Source organism: Nomia melanderi, chromosome 7, assembly GCF_051020985.1.
Source record: "Nomia melanderi isolate GNS246 chromosome 7, iyNomMela1, whole genome shotgun sequence".
NCBI classification, from domain to species: Eukaryota; Metazoa; Arthropoda; class Insecta; order Hymenoptera; family Halictidae; genus Nomia; species Nomia melanderi.
The window spans coordinates 16144377-16168327 of record NC_135005.1 but is presented as its reverse complement, the minus strand read 5'-3'; the positions used below and the strand labels follow the sequence as shown (position 1 = coordinate 16168327).

General features: G+C 46.8%; 1 protein-coding gene across 7 annotated transcripts; it reads right to left on the bottom strand.

Annotated features, from left to right (window-relative positions):
- Positions 1 to 9035: 9035 nt before the first annotated feature.
- On the bottom strand, positions 9036 to 22647 carry LOC116425020 (uncharacterized). Of its 7 annotated transcripts, none has more exons than XM_031972180.2 (3): positions 22438 to 22647; positions 11376 to 11925; positions 9036 to 9723 (listed from the first exon to the last, which is right to left on the bottom strand). In XM_031972180.2, exons 2-3 carry the CDS (start codon positions 11812 to 11814, stop codon positions 9623 to 9625), a joined length of 540 nt encoding a protein of 179 aa, XP_031828040.1. In that variant the 5' UTR covers positions 11815 to 11925; positions 22438 to 22647; the 3' UTR covers positions 9036 to 9622. The 7 variants fall into 7 exon arrangements, with proteins under 7 accessions (XP_031828040.1, XP_031828038.1, XP_031828039.1 ...); XM_031972178.2 differs by lacking the exon at positions 22438 to 22647 and adding an exon at positions 19394 to 19717; XM_031972179.2 differs by lacking the exon at positions 22438 to 22647 and adding an exon at positions 18034 to 18168.
- Between the last annotated feature and the right edge of the window lie 1304 nt (positions 22648 to 23951).

The following is a 23951-nucleotide window of genomic DNA, read 5'->3' as shown; positions in this document are numbered from 1 at the left end:
GAAGCAAAGCCTCGTTTATTAATTCAAACCGAAGTTAACCCTCTGTGTTTCTCTTCGCGAACTCGAGGAAAACCACTGGGGTGTGACATTACAGTGGCGGAGCCACTGCACGGTTAGATCAAAGTTAATCCGTGCAAACACAGTGTTCTCCGTGATACCGTGGACGCGTACACGCGGAATAGTTTAGTGTTATTGCATCGGATCGATTCTTTTTTTCCACGATACACCTTCATCGACGTGCTCCAAATGTTCCATCGGAGATTTTGTCGCGTCGCGAAATCGCTTTAAGGGGGCTATCGACGGGGGCTATCGAAGTAAATACTAATACAGTCCACTTCCAATCAGTCGCACGAAGTCAAGTCGGCGCGCGACGTACGGGTTTCACTATTAAAATTTCGAAATGGAAAACGCGTGCTCAACAGATTTCAAATCCTTTGCGTATGCTTTCATCCGACACGAGAGATGCAAAAGACTTTTTACACGAATGCTATTCGAGAATGATTCGCGAAGGATTTGTACTCGGTTCTTCAGATCCTCCCGCGATTTGTACGGATAAAGGAATATTTGCAGAGAATAGCTGGTAACTCGTAAAGTTCCGAACAATACGGGAGATCGGGTAATCGAGATGGAAATTGTGAGGGCAGCGATATCGCGGTTTACCTCCCGGAACAGCTGATTAAGATCGGAACGATGGAACTTTACATTCCTCGCGATATTTTGGCGCGAGGGATGAAACTGACGCCACGGCCGGCGTTAACGTTTCCTGTATCGCGCGATCCCGCACCTATCTCGACTGTTACCGTAAACGAGATTGTGTTTCAGGGGGACGCGACTTACAAATTCAATTGGCGAAGTTCAACAGCCCTTATTTGTATTTGCCGGCGATAAGCGGACGGGGATGGTGACACCTATCCGAGCACTTGCTCGCGTCTGCCACTGATAACGCTCTAATCTCGTGTGTAACAAACAGATCGCTGCACTGCGCTACGAAATTTTCAGATTTTCTTCGTTGCAGAGATAAACTTCAGAATTCATCGAGAATTTACACAACTATCGTATATTTTATTTATCTCTCTCGTTGCGATAACAAGTATTTACTATATAATATACAACTCTTAGAAGAAAACATTTTCATTTCTCCCTACATTATTAATCTCGCAACACTTATATTCGAACAATAATTTAACCCTCTATGGGCCGAATTTTTGTTCATGGTTATAACAAAATCTATACTGTGTAAAATTAATAAATATCCACATACGAATACAGATTAACAGATTAACGAGTTCTGAAAATTCTCCATCTTCCGGAAGAAACGAGTGATAATTAGTAAATTTTCTGCTTCCTTCGGACACGGTCCACGGTCGGAGGCGAATCCTTGTTTTCGACGCAAACTTTGCAACGAGCGCGAAGTCGGAAGTGATAGTGGACGACGGGGCCGGAGAAGGAAAGACTAAACGGGCAGGAAGCACTTCGACGAGGTCGTTTCCGGCCGAGTCTGATGCGTCTTGACTTGGATCCCAACGTTATCACGACAATTGAATGGCTCGAGTCCTCCATGCTTTCCCGCTCTTGCTGCGCGACTACGATAAGCTTCAGAAACAGCCCTTAATGGTTTCCCTCGCGATTACTGGTACCTGTTCCCTCGGATCGACCCTCCGTTCCCCTCCCTGTCCCGTCCACTTGTCGCCTGCGGCTGTTCTCCAATGAAAAGAAACATTTCCCCTCAATTATACCTATTGGACGAACTCTTGTTGATGTACGGTATTCACTTGATTTATAAAACTATAAAATTTGATATTCAATATTGAACTGTATGTAATGCATCGGCGTGTAAAATATTGGGATAAAAAAGCTTTGTTTCTCAATTCACTTGCGATTTTTCTCTGAGTTGATTTCAAAGAATATCGTGTGTGTGTAGTTAGAAAATGTTAAATATTTCTGACGAAATGCTTCCGAGTGCAAAGGGTTAAATATCAAATTTTATAGTTTCACTGTATGAAATCAAGTGGTGAGTGAGAGACCTCTCGAGCGTAAAGGGTTAACCCTTTGTAACTATACATTGCTGTAAATATTAAATATTAATATTAACAGATACTTCTCTCGTCACCCACTATCCAAACCTCCATCAATTCAGCATTTAAAATAACTTGCAAAACTTCAAAAATCCCTCGACAGCGAAGAACACAAATTTTCCCAAGTATTCTCAAACCTACAAACACTGATCAACGAAGAATCATCCCTCGCAATTCACAAAGTAGCGCGCACCAATGGGAACCGTCTCAGAGCAGCGCGATTCGTCAAGCTAATGACGCATAATTTCGTCGAACCGGTTTGCACGGATTAATCCCGCACGAAAGTAAACAATGCCGGTGAACGGAGAAGCCAACGTTCGCGGGATAGAGAGACGGGGCGCAAATATGGTCGAAGCAGTGGCATCGATTTCCGTTTTGGCCCAATAACTCTGCCTCCATTTTCACCGTTACCAACTTCCGGTCAGAAAGGGCAGACCCAGGCACGCATCCATCGTCCCGGCTCTGTCCAACGGACGCGTCCGTCGCGTCGTGTGCCCGTGACAATGGCGCCGCGGCCGGTTCATGCATAAATGCGACGTAACAATAAACAGAGCCCGCCGGGATCGGACCGGGGACAGGCGGCAAGGAGAGCCGCTTCAAAGGCCGTCATAGCCGGAGGATCAGAAACCGATATGAGATTTGGCTGTGTATGAATGATGTATCCCGCGGATCGGCGCTACTCGCAATCTCCGCCGCCCTCCTCGCTGGCCCGCCGCTCCGCCGGAGAAATGGCCGGCACGGGAATGCGTTCCCTGTTTGCTCACGGGTGCACGCATCCTTAACACATTAAGCGCCATACGTCTAAAGCTAGCGGTTCATAAAGAAGGAAATTTAAATGAAGATCTATAAGAACTAGCTTGTAGCATTTTTTAATTAAATTGAGAATCATCCCTTCTCTCGGGTTTGAACCCTGAAGCACTTGAAAAATTACGGTACAGATGCAAACGGGGAGCAATAGGACATTACTTGATCCGTGTTCTACATCGCGAAGTCACGTAAAAACAGCGTTTCGCTTGCGACGATGAAATAATCATCGGATTAATTCCCCGCGCGGCCAATCGGGACGCGAAGACAGCGCGCGAAAGAGTCTCTAGGTCGAAACAAAGCGGACGTCAGAAGCAAATGCGGCAATAGTTTACGCGGAGGGGAGAGCAGAGGGAGGAAGACAGAGAGGGAGGCTGTTGCGCGTAATCACGGTTCCCCCTTGCCGGTTGCGCGTTTTCAGAGGGATAATCGGCCGTGAAGGGAGAGAAAGGAGAGGAAAAAGGGGAGCGAGTCTCCGAGAAGAGAAAAAAAAGCGCTTGTTGCATTTGTATAATAGCATCATACCCTTTCCTCGGTTTAATATTTCCACCGTTCGTTTCAGCGAACGCATCGCCGATGAGGTTTTTCTTTTCGTTTAATCGCCGGTCAACGGCGTTACGTAAATTTTCCCCGGCGAACGCGAGCGCGCAAAAATAAAAGAAAAGAGAGAGAGAGAGAGAAAAGGAAATAACGGTAGAACGAAAGGAAGGAAAGATACGAATGATCGTATGGATCGTATAGCGCGGCACATAACGACGCGACGGTTCCATTGGACTGCCTTTTGGCCGTGGCGAGCGAGGCGTTCCTTTTATTTTTTTTTCGTCCCGCAGAAGTTCAGCAGGATTTTATTGCGCCCGCTTTATATTGCCATGAATCATTGTTACACAATCGGGAATTCATGTTTCGCTTCGGAACAAACTTCGCCGATAAATCACCCGAAGAACGGCCCGCCGTTTTTCGTGCCATTTCCAGGACGTATGACACTCGTTCTTTGGTTTTTTACACGAGCCGGAAGCTGGCCCGGGACGCCGGAAGAAAAAAAAAAAAACATCGAACGGCGAAGCCCCCGGCGCTCGACGGCCGCTCGAGCCTGCTGATATTTCAGCCGACGCGCCAACGGCGAATCAATTTGCTCGTTACGTATCGCGAGTTAATGAAACATCGACGAGAACGCGCGAGCGCGCGTTCGCGGGCGGCGTTCGCGCGTCAGCCGACTCCCTCGTCATCATAATAAAAACATTCGCAACGGAAGGGACGAGAATTGTTCGGAATTCGAACAAAAACTCCGGCACAATGGAATATATCGTTTTCAGGGATAAATACGGAGAAACACTTTTCACCGCAACCCTCGCGGACTATCCTACAGAGAAAAAAAAAATGTCCCTCTCTCGAAACGTTCGCAACACCGTTTCTCATTACATTTCTCGTTGGGACACGCGCGCACGCGCGTACACGGGAAAGTTTCATTTGCCGAAAATAAAGGGCTCTCGAAATATTCAACCGAACTCGGACAAAAGATTCATTCGAAGCCAATTACAGACCTAATCCCCGGCAAAATAGCCGACGGGAAAGCAACCCCGCAGCGTATCTCGCCGAATTAATATAAATTGTGGTGCTTCGGCTGCAGATTTTCCCCTTCCCGTTCGCGCGGCGCGAGTTGTCGGCCATTCACGAGGGGCGAGCGCGACCTTTCCGAGGGATCGAGGCGCCGCGGAGCCTCGCAGGTGACGAAGACGGGGTTGGCGGGCCACTCAAGGTCGCCGGACGAAGAACACAAGGACCCGATGGCACGCGGGGGTGGGTCGAGTGGCGAAAGCGACGGCGGTCCCTTTCATGTCGTGTAATTAACTGCCGGGAACCGCTGCCGGCCCCTCATGTGCATCGAGTCCGGCTTTCTTAAGGCGACCCCGCGTTCTTCTGTTTACTTTTCAACCGCCTCCGCGCGTAATTTAAAGTTTAATTCGAGGGGACCGCACCGGAATGTAGCGCGACGCTAGGAGATTCGAGACAAAAAAGATAATACGGTCGACGGACCGCTCGAAGAGGCGGGAAAAAACCGGGAATTCCGTTTAATGGAATTTTCTTTTAATTTGTGGCCGAAGGTTCCTCTGAGCGCCGGCTGCCGCGGCGTACCCACCTTTGTCCCTGCGTCTTGGCGCACGCCGGAACGACTCTCTGTTACGGTTTAATTAAGCGATCCATTTTTGAATCGTTCGTTCCGTTCACCGCGCTCGCCCGTCCTCGCCTCGCCGCTGACTGCTTTGACCTGGGACGGTGGTCTTGACGGTTTTCGGCTGGGAAAGCTTCAGCTGTTGCGCGTGTTTAACGCGTCGTCTTGAACCCTTTGGGACCGGCGACAGATGACTCGGTACTGTCTTTCGATTAAAGCGTTAATTAGTAGCGGTTGAGTAATCGGATCGTTGCTATCTAGTTTTACTTACTTGGCGATGGGAGGGATCCATTGATCTATCCTCGGCGACCAGTGGGTACGAAAATATATCGTTGGTCCGCTTAATAATCGAATCTCGTCTTCGATTAATTTGTTCGAAGCTGTTCACTTCTAGAAAAATCCCGTGTGCTCGCAACGGTGCAACATTTTTCACGCGGAACGGTTACAGCTATCTTGCTCTCAAGAGGGAAACATCGGAGCAGCGAGGGAGGGGCATGGATCAATTCCAGCAGAGCTGTTTCCCATTAACAATGCAGTTACAGCGATAATATTTTTCGTTTCAACACCGGAGCCCCGACCGCGGTACACGCTCGCCGGTGCTCGTGAAACGATAAAGACTCCGGAGGGTGCTTAGCGCGAATCAACAATTTTGCAGCGCATTTGTTTACGGGAACGCGGGCAGCTCGTAATATCGGGCTCCGCGCGGACGTCAAGTAAAAGCTTTGTCCATGAATTATTTTGCCGGCTAATTTCCCCGGTGGCGCATTGCTTGGATCCCCGCCTGAGGGACAGGCCGCGACTGTTTCGCCACCGACGTCAAACCGACTTTATCAGAGTTAAGCTCCGTCACGTTCGCAGAAAACAGTTGATCGTGATTAACCCTTTGGCCAACAGCCACCGCACACGTGCGAACCGCCGCTCCCTTTTTACAGTTTTGCGCAGGTGACGGAGATTCTGTTTCAATTTCCTTTGGGATTTAATGGCTGACATTTTATGTATTTTCGTTAGAGACGCTGCGTTATAGAATTTAAACAGCGAGGAATTACGAGTTGATTGTATATTATGTATTTAGCATACTCTCACCGTGGATGATCAATTTTATTTCAATACCTAACACGAACTACCGAGCAATTCAATTGACTTCTTAGAATTCCTCTATAGAAACTCTATTTATTGAGACTTTAATTGAATCGTAATTCAGTTTGCGTGTCGTTAAATGAATTTCTTGAGTAATTCTCAGAGAAACAACTGTTATTTTAATAATTGCAAGAAGAGGAGCTCAGGAGTGAGTAATTTTGATGCGTCTGGTAATTCCAGTGTTAAACATTTTATCGGATTATACTGAAATTATGATGTAATTATGTAATGTATAAGTAGAAAATGTGCCTAAATAGATTGCGCGATAATCTAATCGAATGAAATACATATAGAAAAATTTCGAATACTTTCGGACCGCAAAGAACGAGTAATAATGCACGAAGGTATACGTCATATTGCGTAGAATTTGGAAAATTTTCGATACGAGCTGTGAACAGCAACTTTTTCCGATGAAGGTGGCAGCGGAAGAATTAAAATTGCAATTCCGCATCGACGCGCGGGTATTTTGTGAAACCGGGAGCCAGTGTTTTGTAAACGAGTCGCGCTGAATCGGCATCCTCTGAAACGCCCAAGGATCGGCCGGCAATTCATCAAGCGGATTTCAATATCGTTTCAGTGTCGCGATCATGAAATAATTTATTGTTACCGCGGCACCGTATTTCCAGTTAATATGTATATTGAACCCGAAGTGGAAAAATTGATTCGATTCATAGCTAAATCGACTTTCGGATGTGCACGCGAAAACCGATTGCGGAATTCCGTGTACGCGCCGGGTAAAAACGTTTCGACATTCTATAAATATATTGCACGGAATTGTGAAATCAATGAGAGTGGTTTTTGTTTAATTGAATTCCGGCCGGTATCCATTGATCGTGATTTTCAAGTGGAATGACCATAGTGGTCAGACCGAAATGTTTCTGTAAGGAACAAGTTGTGTTTATTAATCTTCGTCCCGAAAGAACGGTACTACCAGCAAGGGAATAATTTACAATATAAAGCACTAATTCAGAATGCCCTGATTTCGCCGACCTCGATTTTCCATTATGTCTCTGCCTGAATAATTTACGAGGACTCACCGTTTCATTTTAATCTCGTACCGATCGCCGACTACTCGTGAGATGCAACGCGAGTCGGTTGTTTAACTGCACCTCTACCTACGTGTGCAATCAAACGAGATTAAATAAATAACTGCCAAGGCCGGATTACGTAAAACAGAAGAAAAAGCGAATCCGAGTAAAAAGTAACAGACGGACCGGCCACCGTGGCAAACAATATTAAAAGCAGTGACCTGACAAGCGGACAATTAACGACACACTTATCCTCCCGTTATCGCGTCCAGGACATCGATTGCCTCTGATTGGTCTGTTTACATCGAGAGTATGCGGTGGCAGGTGGACTACAACGAGGCTGCTTATACACGTCACGTATTAAATTCATTTGCATTTGAAATGAGGCAATTATGCTCACCTTGGGGAACGAAATCGAAGAAAGTCTTCCTCTAACCCTGCTGCGCATTTCAATTCACCGAGGCATTCGAGGTGTCGTTGGAAAAAGACAGAAACGAGCAGACTAGTAAGAAATTTTTCATAATATTTTTCGATTCCAATTATTCTGGGCAAAATGGAGACGCGAGACACGGGGAAAAGTGTCTTTTAACCCTTTGCACCAAATGATTTCATACAGAAAACTATAAAATTTGATATTTAATATTATACTTCGTATAATGCAACAATTTCAGAAATATTGAAGTAAAATAGCTTTGTTTCTCAATGTACGTGTGACTTTTCGAGATAGTTTCACAAAATACCGTGTTTCTCTCATCAGAAAGTATTCAAATATTTTTAGAAAAACTTCCGAGTGCGAAGGGTTAAAGTGTTCTTGGATTCGTTGAATGTTGATACTATAATTATTAATATTAACACGTCGAACGCCGCACAATTTCATAGAGCAAAATACACAAAATGGAAAAAGTACAATATTAAATCGTTCGACTCAATTCGATTATTACCATTGGGGTCGGACTATTATTCCGAGCCACTCGTACGAACGTCCTATGATTTTTCCCGGAAACGGACGGATCCCAATGTGAAATGCAATTGTTTAACGTCGGTCTGGCACGAGGTTTGGCGACAGACAAATTTTTAACTAGAACGACACGCTCTTCCGAGGCAGCCGGACCGCTGACTACGGCCGAACGTCAAACACGCAAACGTTTGCTCATCCAACTCAGCCATCGGCTCTTTCCGCGAACGTAATATTGGACTAACAAAAATATTTAATCTTCGTGTCGCCGTGCGACGACGCGAAGGTGATTTGTCCTTTGACCGTGCATACGCGATAAGGCGGCTGCACTCTTCCGTCGTGGCGACGCACAGTACGGCCGGACGGAATCCCAAAATTCGACTATTCGCGTAACGAAAATTCAAGAATCACCGAAGTGCCAAGTGCTCGCTAAGCAGTCTCTGCTGTGCAAAATGCTGTATTGAAAAATAATTTTCTGCAAATAAACTCCGTCTCTGTTTATACAACGTTGGAACGCAAAAGCAAAATATTCATTGTCATTGAGAAAACTTATATCTCCATAATGTAGACAAAAATCTAACCAACATATGTAGTTATATTTTTACCTCTATACCTTACAACTTTTGTTCGAAACATTTCGTTGTATCACTCGTACTTCTCCAGTTATCGAGTTTCGCCCAGAAAACTGGAGTTTCGTCGCATTGACGGGCCGAATCACAGTTCGAAGGCTAGCATTGCTAGCTGATATCTCGTCGAAAACATACTGCAGCCAAACGTTCGATATCTGTACCGAGATATCGAGCAGTAAACACTGCATTGAACTGTTTAGGACCTCGCTTTTCCTATTGACCCGTGAGAACAGTTAATGACTCATCGAACAGCAACGAATTTATTTGAGAAACATCAACGTATAACCTCTTTTCTACTCCTTATATACCGAAGGCACTCAGTTCAAAGTGTGACTCCCGTTAATGCATTCACAGTCATTCGGAAACGTGTTTTTCCGGCTGGAAAACGTGAGAGAACACTGCAAAGCGCCGGAAGAGTCAGGTGAAGAACACACTCGGCGTGATTTCCTTGGAATATCAATGATCCTTCTATTTCTTACTTTCGAGTTACAAAATACCAAGCGCGATAGTAAAAAAGAATGGCGATTTATACAAGTACCTTAACGTTAAACGCCGGCGTGAACGTCGAGCGCGATTTACGCTGCGCGCGCGGACCTTCGCGAGGCATTACGGATATGTAACATTGCACTTACGAGTCGCAGGATTGCACGCTCGCGCGCATTGTGTTCGGGGCGAGGACAAAAGGAGGGAGCAATCATGCTCTAATTATACTTGCGATTGCGTCGACGCGGAGGGAATTGCACCGTGATAACGCTTACTCTAGATTCAGTCCGGATCGGGAATAGAGGGAAGCGTCGCCCGGATTTCGGGGGATCGATGCCCGGCTAACGTCTCCAGAGGCTTTTTTCCATGACGAACCTCACCAGCAGCGACAGAACCATCAGGAAGATGATGACGGCGGCGGCGGCGAGAATGGCGCCGTACTCTGTTAACAGATATTCAAATTTGTCCGTGTTTATTTCGGTCCGCGCAGCTGGAAGCACTCCCGACATCCTCCAAGTTTCGAGAAATTGCTAAATAATTCGATTACGCGGCGCGTCGAATGAAACACAATTAATCGAGGCTTCGACGCGCGTACTCGAGTAACTTTTACGAAAGTACGAGTCAATTTCAGATCGATAATTCTGGCGTTAAGAGGAAAATAATATGTACGAATCAGGTGGGAAGCAATAAATCGTTGAAAGTGCCTCTGAATCGTATATATCGTATTTTATTGGGACGATAATTAATCATAAGCACGCGATGAAAGGATCACTGGTTTACAGGCAAATATTCTCAACAGGATCTCCGTGTTGCATTTTTAATTCACCGCGCGGCGTTTAAAACGGGACGGCTCGAAGCTTTTTTTATTTCGAATCGATTACAGCGGAAGGAGTAACGTTTGTTCGCCGTGTACGTCGGGTAACGAATTTAATTTCGTATTGAAACAGAGATAATGGTCGCGCGCGGGAAAAGTGAGTTTTTTGGGGTGAAGTGGGAAGAGGGAGAGAAGGGGGGAGCGGGGGAAAAAAAAAATGTGGGAACAGGAAATAACGTTGCAGTAAAGCGAGCCGGGTGTATTCGGCGGTGTCATATTCGCTGATTACAGTGAAACATTTATTGCAATGAATTTTCAGCACGTCGAATTACGCTCTGTGAAAGCTGAGCGTTAAATATCTCGTTACCGCGGCGCACCGGCTCCAAACGGCGGAAAATTTTATAAAACGCGCCACTCTGCAGCCGTGCCCGCCGCTTTTCCCTGCACTTTACGTTCGAACCGGCGCATTCCGCGTCCCCGTCGCCGTGAAACCGTTCCAAGAACGAAACCCTGAACGCGGGAAGCACACTGATTCGGTGAAACGCAAGGTAAATGAAGTTTCCCCGGCGCGGCGAGACAATGCGTTTCTAGATGCGATTCGAAATAAGTGCTCCTCCGCGGATTTAGCGAGTGTTTCCCTTGCAATCGTGCATCCCGCCGTGAACGGAATTAAGATACATTCGAGCCACGTGTCCGAGACGGATTGTATCATTATGCAAATAGCACGACCATTGAGCAATGACTTTCATGAATAAGCAATATTCGTTCCCACCGTCTGAAAGGAGAACCGAAAGAAACGTACTCGATGTTTCTATACGAATCAGACTTCATTAATTAATTACCGATCACCGGTTACTAACTATCAATTACCAAAATCGAGGCAACTCTAACTATTCGAAACTCCGAATTTCACGGTATTAACACTAGGTTTACGGAACGCGTGAAATTGACGCATACTGGATTTTAGAAGTATCATTTTGTAAATGTTTACCCCAATTACCTACTATCAAATCTCCAGTTTCCACGATCTAAATAGACGAGCATCTTTTAGGAATAATAGAACGAAGTGTACAATAAATGCCCGTAAACCTAGTGTTAATTCCAGTCACTCTATACCACCCACTTCATCTCTTCCTTTCACGAGTGAATGACAATCCGCCGAGAAGATCTCTAAAAATCTTCCAAGCTACAGGGTCGCGTGCTCAAATTTCGATTATAATATATTCGGGCTGAGTCACCCAGGGACTTCGTATCTCGAATAAGCAGCCGGTGGTACTTACTGCGCGTCCTTCGTTGGCTGTCCTTGCTCACAGAGATGTTGTCCGAGAAAGGCAGGGTCTGCGCGAATATGGACCTGTGGGAGCCGAACTTGAACAGCCGGCAGGGCATCAGGGGCATGGAGATCGACGTGTGCTGGCCGTCCGGTCCCTCGGGGTCGAAAGTTGGGCCCGAGGTCGGAGCCAGCGGCTGGAAGGGCCGCAGCGGCGAGCCGGATCTGCAGGACGCGGCGGAATACGGGATCCCGGAGAAGTCGAACGGCCAGCCGACGTGGTTCGGCGGCGCGATGGCGGTGTACGGCGGCGGATCGTCGTCGTTGCGCTCGGCGTTCACCGGCGCGATCGACGCACCGTTCATCCCTGCGCTCCCTTGATCGCGGCTCGCGTCGCTCTCCGGAGGTCCCGACGACTCGTCGTGCAGCAGCTTCGACGAGGGCAACATGTTTCTTGGGACGTCGAGCGAAGGGCTTTAACTGGTCGCGACGAAGCAGTTTGGGCGGCTCATTTTTTCTAGGATTTTAACCTTGATCCTCCTGTGGATGTTGCTGGTCATCTGGAAGTTGGAGATATTAGGTAAGACCGGTGGACTAACATTGTGTTTACGTTGAAAATTCACCGTGCACCGGCCGGTTGATTGAGCGCTTAACTGTGGAACTTGTAGAAATTTCTATTATACTCGTATAGCGCAGGACAAACGCGTCTGTAATATATTCGAACGAGAAACTGAAGGAAAACGAAGAATGCATGTTTATCTGAAAATAGTTTATCATTGGGAGAATTAGTATCAATTTGATTATGTAGACGGTTCGCCCTTTTGCGTGTCGATACTTGGAGGCCTGAGAGATAGATAGAGATAGTTTTTATTTTAGTAGCCCTACAATTGGAACGATAGAGTATTTGGCGATCGGAAGTATTGTAATCGAGAGATCGGCAGTGGAATGATGGACAATTAGAAGTGAGGATTGGAAATATTTGTTGAGTGGCAGAGCAATTCGGGGTACTGCGAATGGAAAATTGGAAATGAGATCGACGGGAGAATGTTAGAATGTTAGGAAACATTGGAGATCGGAAATGGGTATGGTGATCGAGTGATCGGCAGTGAATTAATGTATTGCGGATTCGAAAGGAAACGTGTAACGCTGATATCTGGGTGTTCTTTTAATAGCTTCTCTTGATTGTGTTAAAACTTTGTCCTTCGCCTCGATTTGTAGGACTATAAGTGATTGTCTCTTATGAATACATTAGCAGATCATATATTGGTTTGGCGTTGGAGTAATCGGTATATTAATAATATATAAAAATCGGTACTAGCTATAGACAGGTCGAAATGACTCTGCATTTGCTGGCAGAAGGTTAATCGAGTCTCCAAATTATACGATGGAATATTCATGATTCTTTTAAGTGGCAATACATTGAGTAACGAGGAATAATTTTCAAATTACTTTACACGCATATGCAATCTGCGAGTCGGTTTTAATTATTCAGTGTAGATAAGTGCTCCGCGAGTTCAGGAAGGTTACATTGATCTAATAGCTCTCCGGAGTATGTACGCAAGGTAGTAGCCTTCATACATGAATTCACGAGATTCGCGTTTGTTCGAGGATTCCGAGTCTCTTGAAAACCAATGCTCGATAATAACGAGACGTGACATCCCGGTGTCCGACAGAATCGCGCGACCGTCAATTGTCAATAATACGTCAGCTTACGCAAGAAGAAAAGTCAACGTTAACCATTGCTTCACGGTTAACACAGAAATAACCGACATTGAGAGCTGCAAAAGGCCTTATCCTTCTTCCTGACACGACATGGTCACGCTCTCGGCGTCCGACACCGTGAAAGCCGGCCGACCTCGGCTCTTAAATAGTGCACACTCTGGTCTAACATCTTTTTATGCCGATCGGCCGCGGCGGAACTGCCAAAACATCTGTCACGCGTTAAAAATACGTCGCGAATGACGCGCGCGAAACGGAAGAAACGAAGCTGAGAGAGAATCGCGCGATTCCGGTTTGAATGTCGCGTTTCGGCGAGGTCGAATTTCCGCGGATAACGAACACGCCGGAAAACACGATCGGAGTTCACCGGTTCGAGCGAGAGGAAAAGAAAAGGAAAACCGCGCGCGCGATTATTTCCGACCGTCTACGTCAGACGATGCGAACAAAGAAAGATTCCCGGCGCAGCAGGAATTTCGCGAACGCTGCCATTTTCGTAAGTCGGACCGGCAACGCATAACAACGAGCCAGCGCGCGGCCGCTCCATTTGCGATGCGGCGGTCGTGCGCCGATAACGCATCGATGCACTTATAATAACAGTCGATCGTTTCTTTAATTGTGCCCTATTTGCAAGTGAAATCGCGCGTGACAATGCCGCCGACCGAATCGGGAACGATATCAACGGGCATCCATTCGGATTCTGACGTGATTTCGGTCGAATCGGCGTGCGCGCGCGACTCGGCGGTAGCGGCTCTCGTTCGGATCGCTAAAAAGTACGCTCCGCCGATGAAACGGAACATTCGTATGCGGAATGCATCTGCAGCGCATTACTGAAATGCATCTCGTTAAAAGAGTCTAGCAAGAACTGGTAATTGTTCATTCAAACATTCAGTTATACATACTTGATGAACTGAAAGTGGACGGCCATAGAGGCTTATAAATATTCTAACGCCATGCACGAGGAATTCAATGGCAAACGCAATTGTACGTACTCGCGGAATCTTTCCTATGGGAATATGCATGTATTATGACCGTCGCTGTACAGGGCGATCCAAAAGAATCGACGCGAGACTAAACTTCCCTAGACAATTCCTTTCCTAAGTGACTTTGAACTAATATCTGATTAAATACCATGAATCCTCGATTCGTAAATTTCTATATCAGAAACTCTCCAGTTTAATGCTATCACCATCAATAATATACATCCTATACACACGAACAAACGCAAAACGAGAAATCAAAGTGGGTATCTAAAATTCCAAGAGAAGCCTTGAACTCGCCCACCCAGTACATGAGAACGGGACTCGGTGGATGCTGCGATCAGCTTCCATTTTAAGCAACGTTCGTAACGACGCAGGACCGAAACGCAGGAACCGATCCCGCCGGTCCGCGAGTGGAGTACGCTCGATCCGCGAGGACCGCGGAACACGGGCCTGACTCACTCTCTAGGTTCACGGTCGCGCGGGCGCGTTTCGTGTCGAAACGAGACCTGCGTTCCGATCTAGAGCTACACGGAGGATTTCATCTTTCTCCGGACTTACGTAATTGCTCTACGGGACGGTCCCCGGCTCACTGTCAAGGCCGCGGGCCGGCGTATCCGAAAGCGCGCGCGTCGGTCGCAGCGCGGAGACGACGAAGGCAATCACTTTCATCTCCGAAGGACGGCTCCTTCGATGCGCAATCGTCGTTTTCCTAGCCGGCTCAGCCTCGTAATTGGTGGCCGCTCGTAAAACACGACGAAATACGGACGGAGATGATTTTAAATAACAATGTAACGACGCCGAGCGACGGCGATCGCTCGTCCAGCCTGGGATCTTGCGCAACCGCGACGTCGATCAAACGATTTTCAGGACATCGTAAACAGCGTGACACGTTCTATTTGGAGAGCGGCGTGTCCGGAGGATTCTGCGACAAGCGACAGTTGCGTAATCGCGGAAAAAATTCGAGACGGGGAAACCGTACGGTAAACCGTGAAGTCGCCCGGCGATGATTCGGATCTTTCGATGGTTTTTGCAGCATCGTCGGAGCTCGTCGGACGGCAGACGACTTGCGCCGTGTACATTTCGTGCGACACAGTATTAGACAGGCATGCGGATGTTGGAAATAGCGTCCGGCGAACGTTTAAGCGAGTGAAACGCATTATCAGTGTCAGGCTTTTCATGTCGGTCACGTTCGATGCGTACTGCCGTCGTGGATTTCGACGCGTCCCGCCGCCGCGGGTTGGTCAATAGTTCCGAGCGGCACGGTAGCTTCAGATTCCGGACGAAAGAATTTCTCCGGCAATTACGAAAGTAGCGTCCGAACGCGAGTCTCCATCGCCACGGTTCACGTAAGATGGAATCGTAAATTGTCCGGTGCCGAGGGAATTTATTGCCCGTTTACGAAGATCTGAATGGCAATCGATCTCTCGGTTGGAAAAACAGGTGCTTTAGCATATGGAAATCGATTCGAATCGGTCCCCTTATTTGAAGGTATTAACATACGCGAGATCGTCGTAAATTATTCTATGAAAAAGTCGCTAAGAGGTTCCGACGGAAACGATCACGCCGCTACGTTTCTCGTTTGATCAGCGGAATACGATGTGAGCGCAACAATCTTCGCGAGAGAACCGGCGGGAATTATGAGTGGACGGGGTAAAGTGCAATGAGGCGAGGAAGTTTGTTTTCCGCAGTTAACGAGGCGCGATAGATTTTCACGGAGCCAGTTGGCACATTTGCGGGGAACTTTAAAACAGTTGCCTTTCAGCTCCGCGTTAAACGCTCCGGACAGGCTAACGAAAAGTTCCGACGCTCGCGCGCGTTCCAAGAAGCGTTAATCACGCATGCATTCTGGAAATTAGCGACTCCGAGTTGTTTGAATGCGCAACCGCTGTAATGGATATTTCCTGTCGAACACTTCTCCCCAGAGGATGAATCACCCGAAGCAAATAAGAAACACGTCGCAGCACACTTCGAACGAAAGCAAGATATTCTTCTAGTAAACAGGCCGCAGGAAATGCACTCGCAGCGCAAGTCATCAAAGAAACGTACACAGTGCCAGATTCAACGAGCGCAATCTCGCTTCATTCCCATTTTCCTTGCTCCATCATCGAGCGAAACGAGTCCCTTCGACATCGGTATCTCCGATCGCACCCCGGAAAACGGACAAACCCGCGTCAACCGCTGACACCCAGAAAACTGGGAAACCTCGGATACTCGTACAGTTACCCACACCCTTTACAAGCAAATCCACGTATGAAGTTGATTCACTCACTCGACAAACTTGTTGCACCAAGCTCCGAAGCGGCGGGTCCGGACAAACGGCGTCCGCGGAGTTACATGGAACTTTCGTAAACGTTCAAACCGCGCAACGGCGCCGTGCACTCCTGTATCGATCACTCATGAGTCACTCGCCGCCGCGAGGATCGACCCGACGATTCCCAAGGCGATCACTCACCGGTCCACTTTCCCCGAAACGAGCGTCCATCCGGAGTGGCTCGGAGACGGCGTACGGAACACCTGACGCCGCGCCGTTCACTTCGGCCGAGTCAGATCCGGCGGGCGGGTAACCGTTCCCGTAACAGACACATTTCGCAATCGCGGCCGGGTTAATCGGTGACGGGTTGCGATTCGGCTACCGAATCGAACGAGTGGAACGGACAGGCCGAAGTCGATCGGTGTTGCCCTCTTAATCACGAGCCGGTGACTAGCGGCGAGCCGGCGGAGGCCGCGGTGCGAGCACCTTTCCCGGCGTCCCACGCATTTCTCCGCGCGACGGAGCGCGACAGGTCAACGACGATCTCCTTTCGTACGCCGGGCACACGCAGCGAGCGGCGGAGAGGCTGGCCGGCGATGCCGCTGGAGGCTTGTCACGTGTAAACACGAGCGAAGAGACGCATCCGCGAGAGACGATCGCGACCGTGCCACGGTTCACCGTTGACAGCGTGCCGGGACTCGAGCGAGGCGATCGCACGGTCTACGCCTCGACCAATCGGCCGTCGCTAGCCACCACCGTCGCCGATCCGACGAGAATGTCGAGGACATCGAACGACCAAGGTCGCAGGCACATTGCCTCCTGCTCAGCGCGCTGACAAGTGGATCCAGTTCGTCGGCGTTTGCCTTTCCGTCGAGCACCTGGCCGATTTTGACTCTTTGGACTCGAACGGTGGGTTTCTTAGGGTTTGGTAGAGATACTGGAGCATTTTCTGGATACCTTGGTATCCTTAAACTTGGAATGTACTTGACGATTTGACGGTGGACGTTGGAGATGGCAGAGTTTAGTGTCCGAGATGCGAAGTTGTATTACTGAATTATGAGAATGAGAGAATAGATGTATGTATTTTTCATTAGCGTAGAAGTTTGATATGGATTGGAGGTTTCTGTGCTGAGGGTTCTGAATATTTTAAATCTCGCTCGCGAATGGTTGATGTAACCCTTTGCACTCGAGAGGTGACTCTCAATCACCACTTGATTTGACACAGTGAAACTATAGAATGTGATATTTAATATTAAACTTTGTGTCATCAATGTACGAAATATTGAAAGAAAATAGTTCTCTTCCTCGATGCATGTGATGCATATTGAATATTCCCGGTGAGAAACTTCTGGAGTGCAAAGGGTTAAAAGATACTTCCAAAATTTCATTTATTCAGTACAATGCCTCGATACGTGGAACATTGGAATAAAACAGGTTTGTTCCTCAATGTACCGGTGATTTCTCGAATTAGTCTCAAGGAACATCGTCTTCGCCCCGTAAAGAAACGTTAAATATTTCTAGTAAGAAACATCCGAGTGCAAAGGGTTAACTGCTCGTCAGGAGCTTTGCTATATTCACTGTCGTTTGCGAGTAACACGAGGTTCGTAGATTAAGGAACGCTGGAGATGCAGATTGTTACAGGAAATGCATGATCATGATGTGTCCGATATCGAGGACGCGGAAAAGAACTGAAATGTAAACAACCGCGTTAACTGTACCCTGGTAACGTAAGTATTCCGAAGAGTGGATTTGGAATCGGTGTAACTCTCCTCGCAGCTCGACACGACCGACTTCTCTTTAATACGGCGATCGGCTTGTTAACCCGTTCACGTGCAACCTTTCACTGCGAAATCGTAAGTGGTATGATGTGTGCAGTATTAATGATTCTATCGACGAACCATGCTTTACGATAAACATAAGCCCATTGCTTCGAATGCATAAATCTCCTGACGTAGGATTAAATGTAACGACAAATGTGCTGAATCGGCAAGAATCGCTACCGGATAATAAACACAATTATCCAGTTACATAAATTTTCTCGGGACTAATGAATAAGCTTAAGTACCGCCGTAGGTGAGGAATTAATTAGCAATATATGATACATATTTCCTTTTGACGCAAGAATGAAATGTTTATGAGTCTTCGCAATAATTACACCGTCACACGACGCACTTGCTCCGTGAACGTCTCAAACACGTACACGCCGAGACAATGGCATTTATTCTCGAATGGTTCGTTAGCACAGACATTGATAAAACCGATGAACCGTTTCGACGTGTCAGCGCGAATACCCGAATTGCATAATACTCGAACAACGAAGTATCGGTCGTCTGATGAAAGAGTTAGGGCGATTGTTTAACAAACATCTGGCGCGAAAAATTTTCTTCGGCCGAAAGGATGAAGGACGCTTCGCTATTTACAAACATCTCCGCGAACGACTTCAGTGGGCTGAAATAATGACACGTAAACACCGGATGTTTATGCGAACCCGAGATATATTTATAAATTCATTCACAGAAGACTGGAGCAACGGGAGACTGTTTTAAAACACACTGTTCGCATAACGACCACGGCGTAAAGGAACGACGAGAACGTTGAAACGTTCACGCGAAGGAATAAAAGAAGTTTGAATTAAGAAACCGGTGAAATACATCTGAAAAAACCGTCTCCCGAGAAGACGATCGCCAGCGAATTTGCATACAAGAACCGTAGTAACGCAGTATAACGACCACAAACAAACGAGACACGCGACACACGCAATTCAATATTCCAATTTCCTGCAGTCCTCGAAATAGCACAACAATTATCTCGTAACAAACAAGTCCGACTCTGCGTCAGAAGAGTAATATTACCACTGAAACTATCAATCAATCAAATTTCCTTATGCCAATCTCTCCATAGAAACTCTGAAAGTGTATCTACCGAGATCTCGAGTACAATTCGAGAGTACGAGCTTCTTCAATTACTTCCCAGAGAATCATTTCTTATCGCATCGACTTGAAAAAAGTAAATCAGAAAGTCATCTATTTCCAGTGTTAACCATGCAAACAATAGTTTCCGCTGTGACAGTATACTCACGATGTCCAGTTTCAAATTCAGAGTCAGTCGCGGTCCACGTTACTCGTTCGAACGACGATTCATCATCATCGACACAACACTGCGCGAACAGCAGAATGTTGGGCGCGAAACGCAACAAATTAGAAGCTCTCGCTAGCGAGTGGCGATGACGTGTTCGCGACGGCTGATTACCATGCAGCACGGTGTTGCTTGAGAAACAACAGATACGTCTCGCGCGAACCGTTTTAATTTTCCGCGCGGCCCGCCTCGGCTCGACGGGTCACATTTTTGCGTGGACTCGATCGCGCGTATCGTGTTCCGCATACGTCCACGGGCTCCTCGCGATTACGTGTGCGGCATACTTTCTGCGATGGGACCCGGTTTCGTGTGTACCGAGCGCCCGTTCCCTCGCCGCGACTGTGAGAAACTCTTGTTCGAAGTTTTTTCCCCGGCGCAACCTCATCGGCCGGTATTCTGATTAATACGGGGAACCCGTGGCCCTTGGCTCGGCCCCACTGACGCAAGCTGTGGAATCAACTGCACCGTTAGTCGAACCGCTCGCAGCCGATGCGGTTAAGTCCGGAAAATAACGGAAATTTAACCCTTAACAATTCTGTGTCAAGTCGGACTCGACGTTGTATTTTATTGCAACCTCTACTTGTTTTAACAATTTTTTCTATATTTATTTGTAGCGTCACAATTGTACCATTTAAAGGTAACGTTTCAATAACTCCGAAATATTCTTGAGTAAATAAATAGAGCGTCATATTAAGCTGTAGCTGAATGAACGTCGACGTGAACTTCAAAGTGAGAAACCAAGAGCACTTCGGACCGCGAAGGGTTAACGTTTCGGTTTATCAAATTGTTGTACATATTCGGAAGCTATAAAGAAGGCTTCCCGCGTTAGAAGAAACGAATAAATTATTTAACCCTTTGAACTCTGTAGGCTCCAATATTCCTTGCTCCAGTATTGTTTCCTTATTTCAGTAAATACATATATTTATTCCTAATTCTCGATTACCGAAGATCCACCTTTTCAATATCTATAATAATAATAACTCCACCATAGATTCTACCGAATTCGAAGCTCGTCGGCGCGACGACGCTCGCGAAATCCGCGAAAACGCTGTCGGCGCCGCGCGAGAATCCCGCGTATCGTTGTTGTGGCCCGGAGATTTATATTCGTGGAAGTCGGACAGGCGCGTTCGCGGTCTGGTGAACGTTCCGCGATACGCGAAAGGTCAAAGTTGAACGGTTGCCGTTGCGACGATAATTCCGCCACGTCCTCCAGGCAGTTGTTACGCGGCGACAATGCGGAAACGCGGCCCTGTCTTCCCCGTGGCCGTGTCGCCGCGAGTTTTCTCCGGCACGAAGATGCACGGCGCCGCGGGGAGAAAAATTATGGGTTCCCATTGTGAGTGGGCGTCGCCGCGCGCTTTGCATCGAAGGAATGCCGGCGAAAGAAGATTATCTGGGTAACGCAGTGCACGTTCCGTTGGCTTGATTGTTTTAAATAGCGCGAGATACACTCGACGATGAACTTTGGCCAATTCTCACGTTCCCGTATGCGTGAGGCGTGCTGAAATTATAACGCGAATGATTCTTGTTTATTTTCTACTTAGTTTACTGTAAACATTCGTATAAGATATCGAAGCTTGAAGAAATTGAAAGAATATTAACCCTTAACACATTGAGCGCCGCGTCCGCGATAATGCGGGATCTTTAGTCTATCGTTTAATTGCTAATCCAACGTCCATGTAACAGTTTAGATATGTATCACACAAGTCCAAAGTAAAATTTACAAAATCGAATTCCTTATTCTCTTCCGTAAGTTAGAAATTTTGGTTTAATCGATGTCTAAGAATGTATTAATGTAATCACCGACGCTCCCGTTTTTAGTAGCTGAAATTTAGCCGGCGTTCAACGCGTTAACAGGCCATAAGTGTTTCAAGTTATTTACCAAACAATACCGTAGCGTAGATAACGAGCGGAAATAAACTCACATAAGTGACCTAGCGCAATGTTTGACGTATTAATTGTAAATATAGCAATAATAACAGTGATAATCAAATGACTTTGCCATACGCGTTGGACCAGTAATTAAAGTGCCATTAGATGACGTGGTTCCGTTAAGATTTCATGTAATAACCAGTTGTACATTTGAAATGAATTATCAAACACTGGAAACACACTGTTAACCCTTTGCACTCGGAAGTTTTTCTACTAAAAATATTTGAATATTTTCCGATGAGACAAACACGATATTTTGTGAAACTAACTCGACGAAAAAATACTCGTACATTGAGAAACAAAACTATTTTATTTCAATATTTCTGAAATTGATGCATTATACGGAGTATAATATTAAATATCAAATTTTATAGTTTGCATCGAATCAAGTGGTGACCGAGAGTCTCTCGAGTGCAAAGGGTTAATTTCTATAAATTCTTCGGTAGCGGTCAATGGACGTACTACGGTGTAATCAACTTCTATCGCATGGAAGAGCCTCTGATCGCGACACTAAGACACTTGAAAATTCCGAGCGAGCGGGGCGAGCCGAGCGAAGCGTGTGCATTGAAAAGGAATCGTTTCAATAGTTTGAAAGGTGCAACGGCACCGTTACGAGGCGTGGCGCGGTGTGAAAAGTCGTGGGTCGAGCGATACGTAGCATTATTAACCCTTCGCACTCGAGAGGTGACTCTCAGTCACCATACGATTTGATGTACCGAAATCATAAAGTCTCACATATAACGTTAAGCTTCTTATAACCCATGAATATGTGAAATGTTTGCGAATAATCATCGTTTAATTCAGTGTATTATAGTAACTCGATTTGCTTGGGGGTCACCTTGGCCTATGATTTCTTCCTCAACTCTGATCGATACGGCTACTTTGTCATTAATAATTTATTGGAGAAGGAGAAAAATTCTAAGCATATGTTATGCCTATATTTCCTGTTAAGTATAACAGTCGATTACAGAGGTATAATATTTACTTTAAATTCGAATGAACTGAGTAATATATATTTGTTGAATCGTGTTGAAACTCTCCACCACGAGTCTCACCCGGGGTTAAATCATTTCTCTACGACTTCTTCCAAATTCACTTCATCTCTCCGAAATGTCGACGTTCCGCAAAGGGTTGAAACAATTGCATCGAGCCCGGTTGCCCCGTGTTCCTAGGTGGTCTCCCACTTTTACCGCGCGATAGTCCGCACCTTCCCGGTTACGCGTCGGAGAGAAGGAAAACGGCGCGCCTCGAGATTGTCGGTCGCAAAGGCGAGCCGCTACTGGATCCACGGCCGCGACGCTTCCGCGTGAACACGGTCTCGCGCTTCCCGCGCGTATCTCCACTTTCGATTCTTAATTTTTCACCGTCTATTTGCTCGCTCGCCCCTTTCAGCCGCGTGGAACCGGCGCGCCGCGCTCGCGTAACGGACCGACTTGCCTGCATTACCGTTCGACGATGTTTGTTTTGCTATTTATTCCGCACGGTGAAAAGAAATGGCCGCGGACACTCGGATTTTGTGCAATCCACGCTTATGCACATCGAAGAGAAAGGATAGCGCGTTACGACGTAACAGACTGTACTCCGCTGCTTTTATTTCGCGAATGAATGCCGAGCACCTGGCGCGAATGATTTAATGTTGTTTAAAGTTTCGCGCTGAGGTTTTATTAGAGAAAGGAGCGGAGTAAAAAGTGAAAGAGGCGGTTGATGTCTGAAGTAGAAATGCTAATGGAGGAGAATTTCTATCGAGTTAGTTAGATATTTTAGTTCTGTAAACGTATGAGAACCTTTTAATATACTCAATGTAATACAATTGAAATATTAATTACCTTTCCACGGAAAAACACGTGGTTCGAAATTCATCCGAACGTAACGCAGAAATACAATGCTATTTATACATCTTCTTGTCGTTATCTTTAACAACTTCCGCGATCGACTGTCGAGGTAATTATCGAATTCTCGTAGAAAAAGCAGAATTGAGAGGTTGACGAAACTGGAGGCTCAGATGTAAATAGTCGAAGTGTTCCGGGATTATCGTCTCGCTAACGTTCGCAGCGTCGAAGTGAAAGCGCTGCCGGAACAACGAGAAAAACGGAACCGTGATAAACTCCCAATCATCCCGAAGCTTTCCGCTCGATAGCGGCCGATCGCGGAAGCTGACTGTGCCCGCCGTGGCGCGCCGGTGTAACGCGTTCAGCGCGAAACCTTTACGTAAGAATTTATGTAATGTGTTACAAAATAAGGCTGAATATCCACCGGGCCGCGCCGCCTCTTATTTGCTCGGTCGTAATTGGCGAAAGATCGTTGTTACGTAGCGCGCAGCGTATCTCTGTCCGTTTCTTCTCGTCCCCTCTGTTCGCGAACGACGAAATAACTCGCGCGCGAGCGACGACGACGCCGGGAATTGAAATATAATAGTTCGCCTAATGCGGCGGATCGATCCCGGAAACTGGGACGGGTTGTAAGTTACTCGCGAGTGAAATGGGAGAAAGTTTTCAGGTAACAACGCCGATGACTCAATCTTGTTAGCGCACTGCATGCAACGTATCGCTGCATTTATACTCCTTTCCTT

Coding starts and splice junctions, on each gene's coding strand:
- LOC116425020 (XM_031972180.2), bottom strand. CDS start 11,814: ATGTTGCCCTCGTCGAAGCTGCTGCACGACGAGTCGTCGGGACCTCCG. Junction 9,724..11,375: donor CAGCCAACGAAGGACGCGCA/GTAAGTACCACC, acceptor ATCTGTTAACAG/AGTACGGCGCCATTCTCGCC.